At 41.9% G+C, this 23290-nt stretch overlaps 1 protein-coding gene across 1 annotated transcript in view; it reads left to right on the top strand.

Annotated features, from left to right (window-relative positions):
• The window catches only part of LOC138967613 (importin-13-like), a 41033-nt gene that overhangs the window by 10607 nt on the left and 7136 nt on the right, over positions 1-23290 (top strand). Inside the window, exons 9-27 of the mRNA XM_070340217.1 lie at positions 1037-1253; positions 2050-2134; positions 2764-2892; positions 5153-5233; positions 6061-6199; positions 6821-6870; positions 7340-7441; positions 8196-8343; positions 10221-10402; positions 11169-11330; positions 11816-11962; positions 12696-12776; positions 13271-13408; positions 13712-13808; positions 14144-14193; positions 15977-16043; positions 17507-17565; positions 18017-18106; positions 22648-22829. Of these exons, the coding sequence (XP_070196318.1) occupies positions 1037-1253; positions 2050-2134; positions 2764-2892; positions 5153-5233; positions 6061-6199; positions 6821-6870; positions 7340-7441; positions 8196-8343; positions 10221-10402; positions 11169-11330; positions 11816-11962; positions 12696-12776; positions 13271-13408; positions 13712-13808; positions 14144-14193; positions 15977-16043; positions 17507-17565; positions 18017-18106; positions 22648-22829 (2206 nt within the window). The remainder of the gene's footprint in view (positions 1-1036; positions 1254-2049; positions 2135-2763; positions 2893-5152; positions 5234-6060; positions 6200-6820; positions 6871-7339; positions 7442-8195; positions 8344-10220; positions 10403-11168; positions 11331-11815; positions 11963-12695; positions 12777-13270; positions 13409-13711; positions 13809-14143; positions 14194-15976; positions 16044-17506; positions 17566-18016; positions 18107-22647; positions 22830-23290) is intronic.

Below are 23290 nucleotides of genomic sequence, written 5' to 3' on the forward strand. Positions count from 1 at the left end.
ACATGGCTAGAGGTTAACCTCACAGTTTGCATTTCATGACAGGCTTAGCTCAAACAACAAACATGGCTAGAGGTTAACCTCACAGTTTGCATTTCATGACAGGCTTAGCTCAAACAACAAACATGGCTAGAGGTTAACCTCACAGTTTGCATTTCATGACAGGCTTAGCTCAAACAACAAACATGGCTAGAGGTTAACCTCACAGTTTGCATTTCATGACAGGCTTAGCTCAAACAACAAACATGGCTAGAGGTTAACCTCACAGTTTGCATTTCATGACAGGCTTAGCTCAAACAACAAACATGGCTAGAGGTTAACCTCACAGTTTGTTTGTATTGTTGTATTCCAGAGTTAGACTTCTTTAAAGATCATTTTATACATTTGGGGTTGTTATTTTTCATAATCATTATTTCATACAATAGTGGTTATTTATTTTCAAATAAAAAGTGAAGATGGAAAACTTATTTTGGCTTCTGGGGCGATGATTACAGCAAACATTAACGTTAGATCGACTGACTGAATAAAAACAGCTAATGAATCACAGTTGAATTTGTGTGTGATATTTGAACGTCAAATTTGTTTCTGATACTAAAGACAATCTGTTCAGATGCTCTTGTTAATTAAACACAAAGTCCAATGTATTTAACTTGCTTGTAGATATATGGTTCTGTAACTGTGATAATGCCATGAAAAATGTATTAGTCTTGGTTGTAGATATATGGTTTTGTAACTGTGATAATGCCATGAAAAATGTATTAGTCTTGGTTGTAGATTATGGTTTTGTAACTGTGATAATGCCATGAAAAATGTATTGATCTTGGTTGTAGATATATGGTTTTGTAACTGATAATGCTGTGAAAAATTCAAAATGTGATGGGTCTTTTGTCACGTAATGTTTTCTTTTATATACGCTTAGCTGATGATTGCAGACGTTTTGTTTCACTTGAAGAGTTTTCTGTTACACTACCCCTAGCTAACGATTGCTAACGTTGTGTTTCACTGAAAGAGTTTTCCGTTACACGACGTTTTGTTTCAGTGATGTGGCTTCTGCGGAACATTCTCAATGCCAGCTTCCCCCCGCGAGTGATCGAGCAATCGTTGAAGTGCGTGGGCAGCTGGTGCGAGTTTGGCTTCCAGTCCGACGTCATGGAGCCCATCATGGAGCTGGTCTTCCAGTCGCTGCACAAAAACGAACTGTTCGACGCGGCCGTGGACACCCTCGTCAAGGTCCTCACACACCCAGATATTCACAGGTATGGTGCAGATAGTCATAGGTATGGTGCAGATATTCATAGGTATGGTGCTCATATTCATAGGTATAGGTATTCATAGTTATTGCACAAGAACGAACTGTTCAACGCAGCCATGGACACCCTTGTCAAGGTCCTCACCCACCCAGATATTCACAGGTATGGTGCTCATAGTCATAGGTATGGTGCAGATATTCACAGGTATGGTGCTCATATTCATAGGTATTTGTAGTTATTGCACAAGAACGAACTGTTCGACGCGGCTGTGGACACCCTTGTCAGTTATGGTGCAGATATTCAGAGGTATGGCGTTGATATTCATAGGTATGGTGCTGATATTCATAAGTTAGCAGCGTAGCATGCTATGTTGTTGCAGAAATTGTTACGATGCATTGCCAAACAAAACATTGTTATGCAACGAACAATAACAAGCGTGCAACAGTGTCCTTCTTTGATGTGAGACCGGGTTTCTACTTCTCACTCTGTGTAGGCAGTCACAATGTGTTGTCCACACTGAAAAGTGACACTGCAGACACTCTCTAGTAGGCAGTCACAATGTGTTGTCCACACTGAAAAGTGACACTGCAGACACTCTCTAATAGGCATGTGTTCTTGCTGTTGTTTCCTAGTCTAAATACTGTTATTAAAATGTATTCTTGTTTGAGATATCATAAACACAGTTGAACTTAAGACAATGCTACACTTATACACCATTTGCTACGCTTCAAATTGTAAATGACTACACTTTAAGCTTGACAGGGTTTGACGGCTGTGAATAAGTGAGTGCTGGCTGTTCCAGGTTCCCCAACACACTGCAGAAGCTGTTTGTCCAGGTACTGGGGCTGCAAGAAATGTACGACAAGTCACTCCACGAACGGGACATGGTGAGTGGAGAAAAAGACACAATTATTTGGACATAGGGGCCTCAGGTGTTAACCCAGCAATAGACAAATTCCGACAATAACTCTGTCAGGTTTGTATGGGTTGTGAAAGAGTGGAGGGACCAATCACTAGCAAGGGGTGTGTCAGAACCACGTGGACAGGAGCAAGTGTGACATTGTTTGTCAGAGGAAAAAGCAAGGGTATTCACTCTTTCACAACCCATACTAACCCGACAAAGTTATTTTCGAAAAATTATTTGCACATCTGGTTATTTTTGTGAGGACAATACAGGTTAAGTCTGTGTAAGGCGTCAGAGCTAAAGTGAATGTCATCAGAGACGCCGGATGTAGTCGAGACACAAGAAAACAGATCTACAGCTGTCGAGCCCTCATGCCACCCCATATTGACTTTTAAAAAAGGCATTTAGTAGCTTCTGTCTGGGTGCTGGATTCTTACAAATGTGACACAAATTTCATACCTATTTCTTTAAAAAGAAAAAAAAAAGGCGTTTTTTAAATTTGAACAAAAGGCATTTTTGCTGCTTTTGTCTTGCTGAGGCATTTTGTTGCTTTTATCTAGCTGCTGGATTCTTACAAACGTACCCAAATGTCATACCTATTTGTTGTGCCAGGAAACGGTGAATGGTTTGTGCCGGGTGGTGGTGGCGGCGGGAGAACACCACACCAAAGCACTGGTGGCCATGCTGAAGAAGGAAGGGGAGAGCAGAGAGTTCGCCATCGCCTTTCTCCACACTATCATTGTAAGTAACTGTGGCATTGGCTGCCCATTGGTAGGGAATACAGTGTAAGTAACTGTGGCATTGGCTGCCCATTGGTAGGGAATACAGTGTAAGTAACTGTGGCATTGGCTGCCCATTGGTAGGGAATACAGTGGGCCGCCCTTTAACACCTCCACACTATCATTGTAAGTAACTGTGGCATTGGCTGCCCATTGGTAGGGAATACAGTGGGCCGCCCTTTAACACCTCCACACTATCATTGTAAGTAACTGTGGCATTGGCTGCCCATTGGTAGGGAATACAGTGTAAGTAACTGTGGCATTGGCTGCCCATTGGTAGGGAATACAGTGGGCCGCCCACCTCCACACTATCATTGTAAGTAACTGTGGCATTGGCTGCCCATTGGTAGGGAATACAGTGTAAGTAACTGTGGCATTGGCTGCCCATTGGTAGGGAATACAGTGTAACCGCCCTTTAACACCTCCACAAATCTGAGAAAATCTGGCCTCAAAAAGGAGGCAGTCTTAACCCCTTCACTGCCACAGTATAACGGCATTTTGGTATTGCTGTGCGCCAGGGCAAATTTCGCTTTCTTCGGTAGGTTCACTAATCTGTTCACTGCTCAATCATTTATTGAGATATCTCTTGGATCAATGGCATGTGGTTTGCTTACACCCTGGGCTATTATGTGATAACATGATCATTGGACTTTGTTTGTGATTGTTATAGTACAAATCGATATGACCTTTTTTGTCAAAAATTGCAGTTTCCAAACTTTCACACACACACTGCAGCACGTAAAACCGCAGAAAACACAGCTAAAACTGGTGTCAAACATCAGATACTCACATTAAAGCCCATAACAGTATTCTTCTGTGTGGTAATTCATAAATCACTTCTTGTAGAGCTTCCAGAACACTGTATCATTTGAAAACAGGTCTACGAGTTGATGTCCGACTTTCGGCCGCCATTTTGAATCTTATAGATCGGGAAAAAATTCTAAAAATGTTTTTACCACGTGGTACTAACTTATCTGAACGGTCAATGGGAAAGAACTGTGTTTAAACCCCTACAAGAAGTTGGACAGTGGTTACCTCCCATTTAGTTTTCACAAATGTCCTGAAAAGTGCTGATGTAAATGCCACGTACCTAGTACGTGTATGGGCGTATGACAAACCAAACATGACCACTGGGCAGTGAAGGGGTTAAATTGGAGGTCAATTGACAGAGGTTTTGAACAATGTGAACACGAAAATATTTTCTGCTGTACAAGATTACGTTATGTCAACTGATCGCTTCGGCTGATATTATATTAACAGTGATAGCAATAGATGTAGCAAAGCATTCTCTCTCTCTCTCTCTCTCTCTCTCTCTCTCTCTCTCTCTCTCTCTCTCTCTCTTTATTTGTATAAAATATTATGAAATATTTTGAAAGAAAAGGGTTGAAGTTATCACTTGTTCGCCATGTCTTGTTATCAGAATGTGTATTGATTATTAGTTTTAGAACGTGTCCATAAGCAGTCTGCTTGTTAACGTTCTTAATGGTGTTACTGTATATACCATGTATACAAGAAATTAATAAAAACACGCTTAAACCAAAAAGCAAGGTCTTAATAAGGAGGGAGTCTTACATTGGGGGGTTTTAAAAGGGGGATTCCACTGTAATTTAATATGTATCGATTTAACACTGGATGTCCCTTCTTTGAGCCAAACTTCTATTTAGGCTGCTGGCAGAGACTACCAAAGGGTGTATGTTTGTGTGTGTTTAATAGTAAAAATTAAAAGCAATTCTCAACAAAATGGATCAATAGGTAAATGTTATTTGTATTTTGACCCAAATAGGACATTTGACAAAGATCTCGACAGCGAGGATTCAGAGGACACTAGTGGACTCTCTGGATCTGTGTCAAATGTATTATTTTGGTCAAAAATACAAATAACGTATACTTCTTTTCTGGAATGGAAGAAAGATAAAAGAAATCTTCAGCACAATTGTTTTCTTAAGATGAGAGAAAGATGGAAGAGAAATAAAATACGAGAGCAGGTCTTGATATCAGGTTTGTTTATGGAGTCCTCATTATAATCAGCTAATTGCAACTTGTCACTGTCACTTCTTTTTCATGAATATCAATAAGGAAATTTTGACATAATGTTGCAAACCAGAGTCCCTTAGCACCGGAAATAGCCTTTTTGTTGGTATGTTTGTGTGATTCGGTGCCTGTTTGTTTGTTATTATTGTTGTAGTGTGATACACTAAATTGCTCTTTTTATATGTCGACAGAAAATGGCATTCCCACCTGGTCAGTATCCTGTGGATGAAAACTGCAGTGATATGTCCTTCACCTTCTGGTACATGCTACAGGTGTGTAGACTTCCATCACACACACATGCACACATACACAGACAGGTACATATGCATGCACACAAACATACAGACAGGTACATGTTCAACATGCACACACACACACACACACACACACACACACACACACACACACACACACACACCACACCACACCACCCCACTCACACACCTCACACACACACATACACCACACACACACACACACATACACCACACCTCTCACACACACCTCACACACACACACATACACCACACCCCTCACACACACCTCACACACACCACACACACACACACATACACCACACCTCTGACACACCACACACACACATACACCACACCTCTCACACACACCTCACACACACACACACACCACACCACACCACCCCACTCACACACACCTCACACACACCACACACACACATACACCACACCCCTCACACACCCCTCACACACACACACACACACACACCACACCTCCCTGTTAAGAGATCTGAGAAAATCAGGTCTGGAAAAGGATAGTGTCTTAAAATGGGGGTGTCTTAAAATGGGGGTGTCTTAAAATGGGGGGTGTCTTAAAAATGGGGGTGTCTTAAAATGGGGGGGTGTCTTAAAATGGGGGTGTCTTAAAATGGGGGTGTCTTAAAATGGGGGGATGGGGGTGTCTTAAAATGGGGGGTGTCTTAAAATGGGGTTGTCTTAAAATGGGGGTATACATACAGAACTTATGAACAGAAAATCTGACAAAGCAAGGTCTACAAGGGGGGGGGGGGGGGGGGGGGGAGGATGTCTTCAATGGGGTTTTCAATGTACTTGGTTTGTTCCAGGATGATGTGTTTGAGTGTGAAGAAGACGACTACCGGCTGCTGACGCCAGTCTTTCAGCCCTTGTACTACAACCTGATCCAGGTCCTTCTGCAGAAAGTGCAGTACCCCGAGGAAGCAGAGTTTGAATCATGGTCCAAAGGTACACACTTTGCACTGCATCTCTCTCTTCCTCATATATATTTCTGGACAATTTTCACTCTGTCTCTGTCTCTGGCTTTCTTATTTTGGTGCATTCTGAATATTTAGATGAAGCGGAACGGCTTCTGTCATAAAGGAACGTATTTGTATTTTGATTACTTTGTCAGATTCAAATGGAAAGAGCCCAAGGAAGATCTCAATCTTGTGCTGCCTGCCAAATGGTTCAGCTTAGTGTGTTTTGCATTTAGCCATTTTGCATTCATTAGTTGATTTATTGATGGAGTGTTTGAATGATTGAATCTGACAGAGTGATGGACGGAATGATACATTTATTGATGGAGTGTTTGAATGATTGAATCTGACAGAGTGATGGACGGAATGATACATTTATTGATGGAGTGTTTGAATGATTGAATCTGACAGAGTGATGGACGGAATGATACATTTATTGATGGAGTGTTTGAATGATTGAATCTGACAGAGTGATGGACGGAATGATACATTTATTGATGGAGTGTTTGAATGATTGAATCTGACAGAGTGATGGATGGAATGATACATTTATTCATGGATTGTTTTGCAACATGTTGGTTTTCAAATTGAGCATGATTTGCATTTTCAGATGAACAAGAATCATTCCGGTGTTTCCGACAAGACATTGGAGACACTATGGTAAGCAGTGACACCACAATCATCTTTTCTCTCTCCCATTCGAGACTTACAGATGGATACATGTTGACATCATGTTCAACAAAGATTGTTTCATGTATCTCTTTAGACTGCTCAAAGTTTTTATTCAAATTTGTCTTTTATTCGGGCAATTTGTTAACAGTTTGTCATGCAATGCACAGAACATAATGGTATAATGCGGTATAATGCATAAAACGGAGAAACAAAAAGTTCAATACAATGGACAAGAAGTTATGACAGATACTGTTCAACAAGGGTGTGATATGATTCCCACTTCGGCATACATGTTCCATGATTCATTTCTGTAAAGTGAAGAAGCAATTTCATTGGTTAATTCAAGTGTTGTCTTGGATATGCAGATTCAGAAATAGGCAGTGGGAGATGTACAATAGTGTATTGATGGATGAAATGTGTTTTTGATATTTGACAGTGTGTTGTTTTGCCTTGACAGATGTACTGTTTCAATGTGGTGCGGGAGCCAGTGCTTGGGTTTTTCTGTTCGACGTTACAATCCTTGATTGAGGCCAGCAAAACACAAGCGATACGATGGCAGGTGAGCGAAGCTAGTTATGTACATCTTTTATGTGTCATTGTTGGCTGGATGCAGTGTTTAGAATTGTACAACAGTTGCCTTTAGAGATTGAACATGATAAGACAGATGTGGAACAAACAGATGTTGAACTGTAATGCCTAGCTAGCAAGGCAGTTGATATTAGTTGTAAATGTTTATGTATCACAGTGACGATAGGGATGAACAATGATTGAGTGGACACACTGATAAGACAGATGTGGGACAGACAGATGTTGAACTGTAATGCCTAGCTAGCAAGGCAGTTGATATTAGTTGTAAATGTTTATGTATCACAGTGACGATAGGGATGAACAATGATTGAGTGGACACACTGATGATAGCATTAAAATTGAGTTCCATGATTTATTGAAAACGTTTTGGTAGAGTAATACAAGTCTTGTAAAATCCACTTGTACTTGTAGCTTATTCTCTCTGTTATTACTGTAGTGTCTCTCATTTCATTTTGTGCTGGAGAGATTGCTACAGTTGAACCCCTTTTTAGAACCTCCACAAATCGGAGAAAATCAGGTCTTAAAAAGGAGGGAGTCTTAAAACGGAGGTAAATTGACAGAGGTGATGAACAGACAATCTAAAAGGTCTGAAAAGGGGAGAGTGTTACATTGGGGTACCACTGTACTTATTGACTGTTTCTTTTCTTCCAAGATCTAACATTCTGCTAGACAAATTCTTTCCTTCATCTAGCTGATGTGTCTTGTTTGTGTGTTTGCCCTTGCAGACGATAGAAGGCATCTTCTTCATGTTCGGCTCGATGGCGGAGTGTGTTGACCTGGAGGAATCCATCTACCTGCCGACCTTGATGAACATGGTGCCGTCCATACACTTCACCAACATCACACTGCTCTCCACAGCTCTCTACATGATTGGTACGCTCCCTCTCTCTGAGTTTTATTGTGATCACTGTCCATACACTTCACCAACATCACACTGCTCTCTACATGATTGGTACGCTCCCTCTCTCTGTGTTTTATTATTATATGAAGTCTTATATCGCGCGCGTATCTCCAGACTCGGACTCAAGGCGCAGGGATCTATTTATGCCGTGTGAGATGGAATTTTTTACACAATACATCACGCATTCACATCAACCAGCAGATTGCAGTCATTTCGGCGCATATCTTACTTTTCACGGCCTATTATTCCAAGTCACACGGGTATTTTGGTGGACATTTTTTTTATCTATGCCTATACAATTTTGCCAGGAAAGACCCTTTTGTCAATCGTGGGATCTTTAACGTGCACACCCCAATGTAGTGTACACGAAGGGACCTCGGTTTTTTGTCTCATCCGAAAGACTAGCACTTGAACCCACCACCTAGGTTAGGAAAGGGGGGAGAAAATTGCTAACGCTCTGACCCAGGGTCGAACTCGCAACCTCTCGCTTCCGAGCGCAAGTGCGTTACCACTCGGCCACCCAGTCCTTTACGCTCCCTCTCTCTGTGTTTTATTGTGATCACTGTCCATACACTTCACCAACATCACACAGCTCTCTACATGATTGGTACGCTCCCTCTCTCTGTGTTTTATTGTGATCACTGTCCATACACTTCACCAACATCACACAGCTCTCTACATGATTGGTACGCTCCCTGTCTCTCTGTTTTATTGTCATCACTGTCCATACACTTCACCAACATCACACTGCTCTCCACAGCTCTCTACATGATTGGTACGCTCCCTCTCTCTGTGTTTTATTGTGATCACTGTCCATACACTTCACCAACATCACACAGCTCTCTACATGATTGGTACGCTCCCTCTCTCTGTGTTTTATTGTGATCACTGTCCATACACTTCACCAACATCACACAGCTCTCTACATGATTGGTACGCTCCCTCTCTCTGTGTTTTATTGTGATCACTGTCCATACACTTCACCAACATCACACAGCTCTCTACATGATTGGTACGCTCCCTCTCTCTGTGTTTTATTGTGATCACTGTCCATACACTTCACCAACATCACACAGCTCTCTACATGATTGGTACGCTCCCTCTCTCTGTGTTTTATTGTGATCACTGTCCATACACTTCACCAACATCACACTGCTCTCTACATGATTGGTACGCTCCCTCTCTCTGTGTTTTATTGTGATCACTGTCCATACACTTCACCAACATCACACTGCTCTCTACATGATTGGTACGCTCCCTCTCTCTGTGTTTTATTGTGATCACTGTCCATACACTTCACCAACATCACACAGCTCTCTACATGATTGGTACGCTCCCTCTCTCTGTGTTTTATTGTGATCACTGTCCATACACTTCACCAACATCACACAGCTCTCTACATGATTGGTATGCTCCCTCTCTCTGTGTTTTATTGTCATCACTGTCCATACACTTCACCAACATCACACAGCTCTCTACATGATTGATACGCTCCCTCTCTCTGTGTTTTATTGTGATCACTGTCCATACACTTCACCAACATCACACTGGTCTCTACATGATTGGTACGCTCCCTCTCTCTGTGTTTTATTGTGATCACTGTCCATACACTTCACCAACATCACACAGCTCTCTACATGATTGGTACGCTCCCTCTCTCTGTGTTTTATTGTGATCACTGTCCATACACTTCACCAACATCACACTGCTCTGCACAGCTCTCTACATGATAGGTACACTTCAGCATCTTCCCATTTGTGATTGTGAAAGCGAATAATTCCATTAACATGCAAGCGAGCAGATGTGCTTCGGGTTATTGCCTTCCGTACATGTTGCTGCTTTTATCCAGGTTCATTTGGAGAATGGATGAACAATCACCCGGAAATCCTCAGCTGCGTGTTGCCGCTGGTACTCCAAGGTCTCGGCAACAGCAAGGTCGGCACCGCGGCAACCATGGCCCTCAAGGACATCACGCGCGAATCTCTCGACCACATCCGTCCCTTTATACCTCAGATCCTCTCCACTAGTCAAGTGAGTGTTTTGGCGTGATCAGAGCCACACTCATTCTTTACCTCAAGTGCTATGTTGAAGTGTTGTATGAAGAGCATCAAGGAAGAAAGCTGTGTTTGATCTGCATGTTGATAGAAGTGCCTTTAACCAAGGAGTAAAGTTATTTGCTATGCAGCTCTGAAAGTCCAAAAATGGTGCACTAGCCAGTGCTTCTCAAAATTTACTAGCCAGAGAGCAAATTTTACTTGCTATAAACCAACCATTTGTTTCAGCAACTTGACTCGCATTTGGTGAGTAGATGAACATTTCTACTCACCATGGCGAGTAAAATACTCGCCACTTTCAGGGCTGCTATGTGTATACTTGTAGATCTGATTAAAACCAGTTTTTGGCGGAATTATGTGTAAAATTTCATGCAATAAGTGGAACAGTCAGATTCAAGCAAAAGATGTCAAAGGCCTCCAACCTTCGATTCCCACGTTCGGGGATGCATGCTGGGTATTTTCGTGTTTCTATAACCCACCAAACACTGACATGGATTACAGGATCTTTTCTGTGCACACCTGTGCTTGCATGTACACAAGAAGGGGGATAAGGCACTAAGCAGGTCTGCACATAAGTTGACCTGGGAGATCGGAAAAATCTCCACCCTTAACCCACCAGGCAGCTGCGGCCGGGATTTGAACTCACCACCTTCCGATTAGGAGGCCGAATGTCTTATCCATTACGCCACTGCGCCCGTCACAGGACTTTATAAAATCTTGTCCTTATCCTTGTTTTGTTGCAGTTGATCCTTCAGAAAGAAATCCTGCTGGAGCGAGACGCACTGCGCCTGATGGCGTGTGTGGGTCAAGTCCTGTCCACCCTCCCCATCCCCCACATCATGAACTACCTGGACGCCATCCTGGTGCCCCGTCTGCAGCACATGCAGCACCTCGTCAAGCAGGAGGTACTGGGTTGCCTCCCTTTTTGACTTACCCGAGTAATCAGGAGTCTTAGCAATGAGCTGTGTTAGGCTGGTTTCTTCTTTTTTTTTGTTTTTGTTTTTTGTCTCTTCAAATTTGGAGGGGGGGGGGGGGGCGGGTTAGAGTTAGTTTTTGTGGGATTTTGTTAAAATTTGATATCTAAATGAGTTGAGACAGGTGGCATTAGGATCAAGTTTGGGTCAATAAGTAGGAAATCAACATTCTCTTGAAGTTGAACATATTTTAAAAAGCTAGAACAGCAAATATTTATATTTGATTGATGTGCAGTGGCAACCCCCCTTTTGAGACCAAACAAATCTGAGAAAATCGGCTATGGAATGGGTCATGCTTGTTTTAGGAAAAGAGAGATAGGAATGGTACAGTTTAGCGCAGCAGACACAAGGCCATTTCATGCCAGAGAGAGAATCCCCATGGTGATGTGTTGTCACATGTTGATGGTTTGTTTCAGCCGTCCGACGCGGTGCAGAAACAGCTGGTGTTCCAGGTGCAGCTGTTGTCATGGTTATTCAGCACGCTTCACACGGACAAGGAGGCTTCAGAGTCGCCTGAAGCCGAACAGTCCGCACAGCCCCCTGGACCGCCCGCCCCTAAACCTGTACGTGTTGTTGTTGTTCCATCAGCTCCTAGAACTGTACTTGTCACACTTTTCTCTTTACTTTGTTTGATTATTGTTGTTGTTGTTGTGATAGAATGTATTACCCAATATTGACGGACTGTGTGATGATATCTTCTGCGATGGTCTGTTGAGACAGTAATATCAAAATCTCGACCTCCGGTCTCGATTTTGATATCACTGTCGAAACAGACCAATAGCAGAAGATATCATCACACAGTCCGTCAATGTTAGATATATTGCTATTTCTCTGGACACTTTGTATTCACTGTAAAGAAATTACCAAAGTATTTGTCTCAGTTTTGGCTGTTCCATATCCCTCCCTCTGATTATCATTTCTTTTTGTTCACTCTTTTCTTGTACTTTCCAGTGTTTCCAAATGTCTTTTCTTTCAAAAAGTAATTAGTCACTTGCTCAACTAAATTCTTGCATAATTGCATTTTCATATATATTCTTTTGTTTTTAAATCTAGGTGTCTTTGTTTTTGAAGTGGGGAAGCAATAAAGAGGTCGTTGATATCAAAATTGATATCGACGGAAATGTTGTCGAATCTACGTAACATATGAAATAGCAATATGTTTGTATGTTGTGTTGCAGGTGTTTGTGGTGATGCAGCAAATCGTGCCCACCATGTGTGAATGTATGTTGTGTTGTAGGTGTTTGTGGTGATGCAGCAGATCGTGCCCACCATGTATGTGTGTATGTTGTGTTGCAGGTGTTTGTGGTGATGCAGCAGATCGTGCCCACTATCCAGGAGCTGGTGACCAAGTGGAAGACAGAACCCACCGTTGTGGAGGTCAGTGCGACACACTTTTATTCAAACATCAACTGAGATTGAATTTTTTCCTGCATGAGTGTATTCATTTTTCCAAAGCCCTGAGACTTTCACTGTGAGCTCAGTATCTTCAATGTGCGCATGCGTGCACACAGGGGTGTTCTGACACCGAGGTAAATCCCTTGCTGGGGGGGGGGGTCGTTCAACCCACGTCGATTGCGACAATCAGTTTTCAAGCCAGTGCAGCTACCAACTAAGCTATCTCCCCGCCTATCCCATTGTAGCAGAAGCTGAAAGATGCAAGTGCACTTGCAAAACATGGTCTGAAAGAGGTTCATGCTCAACCAAATGAACATAAATTTACGATCCAAGTTTTTAAGATAAAAAACACAAAAAATTGGGTAGCGCTGTACTGTATGGCAGCTCTCTATCCCTAGTCAGAAAGCAGCCTGAGGGTAACCTTACAGGACGATATGATACCAATACTAATACCAATACAATGATTTATATGACAGGCTGTGAGTGAGCTGTTCAAGAAGTCGCTGAGTGTGCTTATGACGGATTTCAAACCCCTGGCTAACAACGTGGCCACCATGATGATCGAGATGTACGAGACAACGCCACACGCCTCCGTCCTTGATGTCGCCAGGCAGGTCAGTGCACTCACTGTTACGTGTTTATATGCTTACTTGTGGGTGAGAGAGAGAGACAGACAGACAGACAGACAGACAGACAGACAGACACAGAGAGACAGACACATGCTTTTCTTTTGGACAGTTTTGCTGCTAAACTTGAATGAAGTGTAGAACCTTCAAAGACATCCTATCTGTGAGGACAGTGTGTGTGCTTCATGGGGTCATTAGAGACACATTGTATTATTGTGTGAGGAAGAAAACTTGAACAAATCACTGCATGAGCTATCATCTCATTTGTTTTTTGGATTCTTTTCATTTCAGATTGTGCTGCTGTTTGGATCTGATACCAGTTTCACTCACTACATCAACACCTTGTTAAACGTCATCTGCAATAAGACATTACAAGCCTTCCCCAGAGGTAAACAGGCTTTTGTTCGTTACTTGAGCTGGTGCATTGGCTGTGTTATGAAGTGTACGTTTGCATTCACATGCTGAGAAGAATAAGATGAGAACAGTAAGACATTGATTGCTGAATCAGGTTGATGGTTTAGTTGGGGAGATTTAATCTTGTGTAAACAAAGGTCTTATATCTTTCAACAACTTCACTTCAGTAAGTGCAAGTAGGGAGAGATTTGTGCTGTGTGTGTGTGTGTGTGTGTGTGTGTGTGTGTGTGTGTGTGTGTGTGTGTGTGTGTGTAAAGTGAACATTATGTTGAGCATATGGCTTACATTGGGTTGTTTTTTCTTGTACAGTTCTGGATGAGCCTGATGTTGTGGAGGCGTTCATGATCTTCATTGCAAATGTAAGTAAACCATCATTGTGCCAAAGAGATGGGACATACATTGAAATCAGAAATACAAATAACATTTATGTATTGATCGATTTTAGTTAGAATTCCTTTTATTTAAGATTGAACGCTCACAAACATGCATTCCTTTGTAGTCTTGGCTGGCCGCATAAATTTGAGTTTTTGTTGGACTCTGACGTCACATGGTTGAAAGAAGGAAAATTGAATGTTCAATGGATAAACATGACCTTTTAGTACATCATTGGGGGGCCACTGGACTTGTGATCCCTGGGACATAACTTCAAATTCTCAGTACATCATTGGGGGGCCACTGGACTTGTGATCCCTGGGTCATAACTTCAAATTCTCAGTACATCATTGGGGGGCCACTAGACTTGTGATCCCTGGGACATAACTTCAAATTCTCAGTACATCATGGGGGGCCACTAGACTTGTGATCCCTGGGTCATAACTTCACATTCTCAGTACATCATGGGGGGCCACTAGACTTGTGATCCCTGGGACATAACTTCAAATTCTCAGTACATCATTGGGGGGCCACTGGACTTGTGATCCCTGGGACATAACTTCAAATTCTCAGTACATCATTGGGGGGCCACTGGACTTGTGATCCCTGGGTCATAACTTCACATTCTCAGTACATCATTGGGGGGCCACTGGACTTGTGATCCCTGGGACATAACTTCAAATTCTCAGTACATCATTGGGGGGCCACTAGACTTGTGATCCCTGGGACATAACTTCAAATTCTCAGTACATCATTGGGGGGCCACTGGACTTGTGATCCCTGTGACATAACTTCAAATTCTCAGTACATCATTGGGGGGCCACTAGACTTGTGATCCCTGGGACATAACTTCAAATTCTCAGTACATCATTGGGGGGCCACTGGACTTGTGATCCCTGTCATAACTTCAAATTCTCAGTACATCATTGGGGGGCCACTGGACTTGTGATCCCTGGGACATAACTTCAAATTCTCAGTACATCATTGGGGGGCCACTAGACTTGTGATCCCTGGGACATAACTTCAAATTCTCAGTACATCATGGGGGGCCACTGGACTTGTGATCCCTGGGACATAACTTCAAATTCTCAGTACATCATTGGGGGGCCACTGGACTTGTGATCCCTGGGACATAACTTCAAATTCTCAGTACATCATTGGGGGGCCACTGGACTTGTGATCCCTGGGTCATAACTTCAAATTCTCAGTACATCATTGGGGGGCCACTGGACTTGTGATCCTTGGGTCATAACTTCACATTCTCAGTACATCATTGGGGGGCCACTAGACTTGTGATCCCTGGGTCATAACTTCAAATTCTCAGTACATCATTGGGGGGCCACTGGACTTGTGATCCCTGGGACATAACTTCAAATTCTCAGTACATCATTGGGGGGCCACTGGACTTGTGATCCTTGGGTCATAACTTCAAATTCAGGCTGGGACGGACACGGGTCAACTTTATGTGCAGACTCAGAGACAGTTTCCATGTCCCACCCCGTGTCACCACAGTGGCACGTACAAGACCTCGGTCATGCCAGAAGTGCAGGGAGCTGATAACACCTAAACACACGTACACCTGGGTAGCGCGACTCTTCCCGTCGCGATATAACCTTCGTGGTTGAAAACGACGTTAAACACCAAATAAAGTAAAAGCGCGACTCTTGTTGCTGCTAGCTGTCCACTGGGAGGAAGCGACCCAAATTTCCCAGCAAGGGGGATGATAAAATAAAGTAAATGAAATGAAGTGAGAATTGTTTGTGTCGACAGCTGCTGAAGAAAACAAGGTCTCTGCTGGTTTCCTCAGGAGTCAACTTGGAAGCTGTGCTGAAAACAGGTAGGCTGGCTGCTTTCTGCTCTATCTACCACTCTGTCTCCCTTCTTGTTGAGACATGTATTTAGTTGTGGTGAGCTTCACAATAATGTATAGTCAAGTTAGAGATTTTAGAGCACAAGTGCAAGGTTTGGAAAGCTTGTAATTGCTTTTTTGTTAAAAGAGAACTAAATAGATGATCACGTGTATCTTGTTTTTCAACCTTCACCCCTTGGGATGCCACAGCATGGTGACCTGTTTCTTTGGTAATCATATTAATCATACGTTGGTTAGACACAAAGTCATTGCATTTTTCATTGAGGATGGTTGTAGTGTGCCACCCGTGGGGTACTCGTGTACAATTCTGACAGTTAGAGATTTTGACCTTTCCTTTTAGCATTGTCGTTCCAACCCGTCTGAAGCATTGTGTTAGTGTGTCTGTAGAATCGCCAGCCTATTTCTGGTTTTGCAGTGGTTGAATAGTAGCAATGAAGATCAGAAATGAGAAGTATGACTCTTTGTGTTTGAATAGCTTTCTCTGTTAGTTTGTCCCAAAGAGCTGTATATTGGGAGCTGATGTGTGTGCAGAAATGCACATGAGGTTGAAATGTGCCTGCGTTTTGCGCAAGTGCTAACAGTCACGCTTTGGGTGAAGTGCTTATCAAATACAGTAGAAACCCCTTTTAAGACACACACCCCCCCCCCCCCCAATTTAAGACTTCCTTCTTTTTTAAACCTTAGCTGTTCAAAATGTAAACAACAAGATGGCTGTGGGTGAAAAGCTAAGTTGAAAAACAAAAGAAATAGGTACCGTACTTTCCGGGTGACAAGGCGCTTCGTTATACAAGACGCACCCCCTTCTTTTAAAAAAAAATTGTAATCCAGTCACTCATTGGACGCAGGGGGCCGATAGGGCGCACCAAAATGACCCAGTTTTTGCCATGAGAGGTGGTTCCCCTGTCATATCTGAGAGAGGAAACACTTCCTGCACCGGGGTCAGTCGGTCAGTGACCGAGTTTAACAGAGTGGAAATCTGTGTGTGCGGCCAGATCAAAGGCAGGGCAGTACCTAGTAGCTGAAACATGCATTATCACAAGTTGTTTGACTGGTACTCAAGCGGTCTCTTTGATTTTTTTCGTATTTCATACACGGATTAGGCGCTTTGTTATACAAGACGCAGGGGTCGAACTCGAGGAAAAAAGTCGCGCCTTATGACCCGGAAAGTACGGTACTCACAAACACAAATACAGCACAGACAAAGTCAAAGGTTCACCTCCATAGGCAAACAATTCCACTTTGTCTGGGCTGTATTTGTGTAGGTGAGTACCCATTTCTTTTGTTTTTCAAATATGCTTTTCAGATTTTGTGTTGATAGCATCTGTAACTTGTAGCTCCAAACTAAGACTCTCTCCTATTGAAGACCTGATGTTGTGAGGTCTTACAAGGCGGGTTCCACTGTAGTGCTATTACTGTGTGCATTGTTGCAGGGGTAGTTACCATGTCAGTCCCAGAGTTGTGTGTCGTCAAAGCTAGCTGCTTTCTTGTGGTGAGTCTTGTATCGGTGTTACTCTTGTTAGTCTTTAAAGCTTTTAGACTATTTATCATTAGTGACCCTGTTCAAAGTGTAGGAGTGCTTACATGTAAAGTATGTGCGTTTGTGTGTGTGCATGTGGATAAAATCATGTGTGTGTTTGTTTGTGTGTGAGTATGAGTGAGTGAGCGTGTGTATGTGTGGGTGTGGTTTTTAATGTGCGTGGATGGATTTCCTTACAGTGCAGGTGTTCAGATTTCTATTCTTTGTTGTTCGTTTGTTTTTCTCTCTCAATATTTTCGGGGGTGATACCTCTATTCAAAGGATTCTCGTGAACAAAATGAAAAAAAAATAGATGATACCTATAATGCTTGCAGCTTTTCATTGTAGCTACCAGTGGCGTTGCACAGTGATTCCAATCATAGCTTTTGTTCGTTGTGTCTATATTTGACTTTGTGTTTTGCAGATTGAGTTTCTGAACGCTGGCTACGAAGAGGAGAGCATCAAGAGCGTTGTGAACAACAACATGCACCTCATCGTCGACAGGGTCATGAGGGTAAGGTTCACACTACTCTTTGGGGCTACATATGTGAGAGAGAGACCACCCATGTCATAACTAAGCCATATACTCACACGTGTGTATATCATGAGGGTAAGGTTCACACTACTCTTTGGGGCTACATACGTGAGAGAGAGACCACCCATGTCATAACTAAGCCATATACTCACACGTGTGTATATCATGAGGGTAAGGTTCACACTACTCTTTGGGGCTACATACGTGAGAGAGAGACCACCCATGTCATAACTAAGCCATATACTCACACGTGTGTATATCATGAGGGTAAGGTTCACACTACTCTTTGGGGCTACATACGTGAGAGAAAGAGACCACCCATGTCATAACTAAGCCATATACTCACACGTGTGTATATCATGAGGGTAAGGTTCACACTACTCTTTGGGGCTACATACGTGAGAGAGAGACCACCCATGTCATAACTAAGCCATATACTCACACGTGTGTATATCATGAGGGTAAGGTTCACACTACTCTTTGGGGCTACATACGTGAGAGAGAGACCACCCATGTCATAACTAAGCCATATACTCACACGTGTGTATATCATGAGGGTAAGGTTCACACCACTCTTTGGGGCTACATACGTGAGAGAGAGACCACCCATGTCATAACTAAGCCATATACTCACACATGTGTATATCATGAGGGTAAGGTTCACACTACTCTTTGGGACTACATACGTGAGAGAAAGAGACCACCCATGTCATAACTAAGCCATATACTCACACGTGTGTATATCATGAGGGTAAGGTCCAGACTACCATTGGTTGAGCCTCCATACCTGAGAGACACCACCCATGTTATAACTGAACCATATACTCGCACATGTGTATATCATGAGGGTAAGGTCCACACTGCTCTTGTTTGTGCCCACATACGTGAGAGAGAGACAACCCATGTCATGACAAAACCATATATTCACACGTGTGTATATCATGTGAATGAGGTTGTGTCGAGACACAAGTAATGATTTGATTCGGTATAAAGGGAAAATATTGTTTTATTTCTATTGGAAAAATGCTGGGATTGAAAGAGTAAGTGATTTGTTTATAGTGGAAGAAAAGAGATTGAAGTCAGCAGCAGAGGTATATATATACAAATTGGAAAGAATAATGCAAATATTTTATTGGATTATTGGGCATTAATAAACGCATTACCCTCCCCCCGCGGGTTAGGGGGAAGAATTTACCCGATGCTCCCCAGCATGTCGTAAGAGGCGACTAACGGATTCTGTTTCTCCTTTTACCCTTGTTAAGTGTTTCTTGTATAGAATATAGTCAATTTTTGTAAAGATTTTAGTCAAGCAGTATGTAAGAAATGTTAAGTCCTTTGTTCTGGAAACTTGCATTCTCCCAGTAAGGTAATATATTGTACTACGTTGCTAGCCCCTGGAGCAAATTTTTGACTCACATGCGAAGCAAAAGTGAGTCTATGTACTCACCCGAGTCGTCCGTCCGTCCGTCCGTCCGTCCGTCCGTCCGTCCGTCCGTCCGTCCGTCCGTCCGGAAAACTTTAACGTTGGATATTTCTTGGACACTATTCAGTTTATCAGTACCAAATTTGGCAAGATGGTGTATGATGACAAGGCCCCAAAAAACATACATAGCATCTTGACCTTGCTTCAAAGTCAAGGTCGCAGGGGCCATAAATGTTGCCTAAAAAACAGCTATTTTTCACATTTTTCCCATTTTCTCTGAAGTTTTTGAGATTGAATACCTCACCTATATATGATATATAGGGCAAAGTAAGCCCCATCTTTTGATACCAGTTTGGTTTACCTTGCGTCAAGGTCACAGGAGCTCTTCAAAGTTGGAGTGACCTTGACCCTAAACTGTGGAAGATAACTGTTTCAAACTTAAAAATTATGTGGGGCACATGTTATGCTTTCATCATGAGACACATTTGGTCACATATGATCAAGGTCAAGGTCACTTTGACCCTTATGAAATGTGACCAAAATAAGGTAGTGAACCACTAAAAGTGACCATATCTCATGGTAGAAAGAGCCAATAAGCACCATTGTACTTCCTATGTCTTGAATTAACAGCTTTATGTTGCAAGACCTTGGATGACCTTGACCTTGGGTCAAGGTCACATGTATTTTGGTAGGAAAAATGTGTAAAGCATGTGAGTCGTATGGGCTTTGCCCTTCTTGTTGATTAGTGCTTTTGTGAACAAGAAACAATTGACAAGTGGTTCTTTCCCTTCTCCCTCCTTTCCCCGTCGCGATATAACCTTCGTGGTTGAAAACGACGTTAAACACCAAATAAAGAAAGAAAACGCATTACCCAAATTATGGATTAATTGGATTGAAAATAAACATATTATTGTCCAGATGGATAAGCAGTTGTTTGATGGTAGCCTGTATATGATAAAAATAAGCCAAATACGAAAAATGATAGAAAAGAAAAGTGTAATTACTGCTGTAGAAAAACTTTGTGTATATAGTTTTTGGTTGAGGAAGTTTGGTGTACAAGTACATGTAGATAAGGAATTTTGGACCCTTGCCTATGTTTCTAAAGAAGTGAGGTTAAGAGAATTGCAATGGAAAATTATACAAATATTTTATTATGTAAAATGCAAGTCAGGGAGAATAACAGATGTTGTATATGTTGTACGGAAGTTGATTTTGTTGAACATTTTTTTTATGAGTGTATACCGGTAAAGTTGTTTTGGACAAAGACAGAAAATTGGATAGAGGAAAAGGCTGGATTAAGGGTTAAGTTTAAGATACAGGATATAATATTTGGCTATCAAGACACAAGTTGTTGTAAAAAGATGAGAAATTGTGTAAATCACGCAATATTAATTGGGAAAATGTGTGTTAGTATTTTTAGAAAAACAACTTGTCGGGGATCAGTGTTTGTAATTTTTGAGTTTCAAATATTAAGTAGAAAAATTGTTTTGAGTTTCAAATATTAAGTAGAAAAATTGAATTGTAAATATAAGGAATATTTCCATTGTAAATAGAAAATGTCCATGTTTCGTTAGTGTAATATAACTATGATGGAGTTAAAAAGAAAAAAGAAAAAAATAAGACCAATGAAGAAGGATGCTCACCGCCTATTTACAAGAAGAAGAAAACAAGTCGCGTAAGGCGAAAATACAACATTTAGTCAAGTAGCTGTCGAACTCACAGAATGAAACTGAACGCAATGCAACGCAGCAAGACCGTATACTCGTAGCATCGTCAGTCCACCGCGCACGGCAAAGGCAGTGAAATTGACAAGAAGAGCGGGGTATTCGTTGCGCTGAGAAGGATAGCACGCTTTTCTGTACCTCTCTTCGTTTTAACTTTCTGAGCGTGTTTTTAATCCAAACATATCATATCTATATGTTTTTGGAATCAAGAACCGACAAGGAATAAGATGAAGGTGTTTTTAAATTGATTTGGACAATTTAATTTTGATAATAATTTTTATATTTTTAATTTTCAGAGCTTGTTTTTAATCCAAATATAACATATTTATATATTTTTGGAATCAGAAAATGATAACGAATAAGATGTACGTAAATTTGGATCGTTTTATAAAATATTTTTTTTTTTTACAATTTTCAGATTTTTAATGACCAAACTCACTCATTAGTTTTTAAGCCACCAAGCTGAAATGCAATACCAAACCCCGGCCTTCGTCGAAGATTACTTGACCAAAATTTCAACCAATTTGGTTGAAAAATGAGAGCGTGACAGTGCCGCCTCAACTTTCACGAAACGCCGGATATGACGTCATCAAAGACATTTATCAAAAAAATGAAAAAAACGTATGGGGATTTCATACCCAGGAACTCTCATGTCAAATTTCATAAAGATCGGTCCAGTAGTTTAGTCTGAATCGCTCTACACACACACAGAGACAGACAGACACACACACACAAACACACACACACAGACACACACATACACCACGACCCTCGTCTCGATTCCCCCCTCTACGTTAAAATATTTAGTCAAAACTTGACTAAATATAAAAAGAAGAAAAAAGGAAAAAAAGGGAAAAAAAGGAAAGAAAAAAAAGAGAGAAGAAAACAGTTAAAGGAAGGGTTGAATCAGCCTGCATGCAACTGAGGTTGTGTCCAGTCTAGTCTTGCAGGAACCTCATTTTCCACCGAGACAAACGCCATTCTCGAAATACTTTTGCGTTTGCTGTTTCCTCTGGAAGAATTTTGAGAACCTTCACGTCAATCTATAACTTCTAAAATGATGTCTTTTTGCTTTCACGTTTAAGATTTCATATGGCTTTGGAAGAGATCAAGATTCCATAAGACAGGTCTGCAATTAGCACCATTGCACTGAAAGAGTAACAGAACATTTGGCTTGCCATGAGAACCACATAACTTTCACAGCGCTGGGTCTGAAGGTTGCCGAAGCTCTTGTCGTAATGGAATTGGTGCAGAACGGACTCCGCTGTGTTGCATAATGCTGAGATGTAAATTGGTGTGTGCTTGCAGGCAATAGGAGAAAAAACTCCGCTGTGTTGCATAATGCTGAGATGTAAATTGGTGTGTGCTTGCAGGCGATAGGTGGAGAAGCCGTGCGGCAGACGACAGAGATAATGTCCGACGTGCTGTTTGCGTGCTTCAAGTTCCACTTCCCCGTGCTGAATACCACGCTGCGAGCGTGTCTGCAGACCGAGGGGTACCCTTCTCCGCGCGCTCAGCAGGAAGACAAAGAAAACTTCCTCAAGACTTTCATGAGGTATGACAAGCAAAGGGGAGTAAGCGCTCTGAATGCATACAGCATTCACCATACAGCATTCACCATACAGCATTCACCATACAGCATTCACCATACAGCATTCACCATACAGCATTCACCATACAGCATTCACCATACAGCATTCACAATAGAGCAATGAGAGCAATGAGAATCCTATGGAACAAGTCTCATGAGGTATGACAAACAAAGGGGAATAAGCGCTCTAAATGCATACGACATGCGCAATAGAGTGAGAGTCATACGGAACCAGCCTCCTGGCACCTTAGAGAATAACAAGCATTGAAATGAGCAACGACTTTCATCTGATTTGTTTCATGAGGTAGTCTGACATTAAGATCTAATTGCTTGTACTGTTTTGAACATTTGTTATGTAGAAGGAGGGAGGGTTGGGTGGAAGAAGGGGATTTGATGGGTTGTTGGATTTCAACAGGCTTGTTTTC

This window comes from Littorina saxatilis, linkage group LG5 (assembly GCF_037325665.1).
Source record: "Littorina saxatilis isolate snail1 linkage group LG5, US_GU_Lsax_2.0, whole genome shotgun sequence".
NCBI lineage: Eukaryota > Metazoa > Mollusca > Gastropoda > Littorinimorpha > Littorinidae > Littorina > Littorina saxatilis.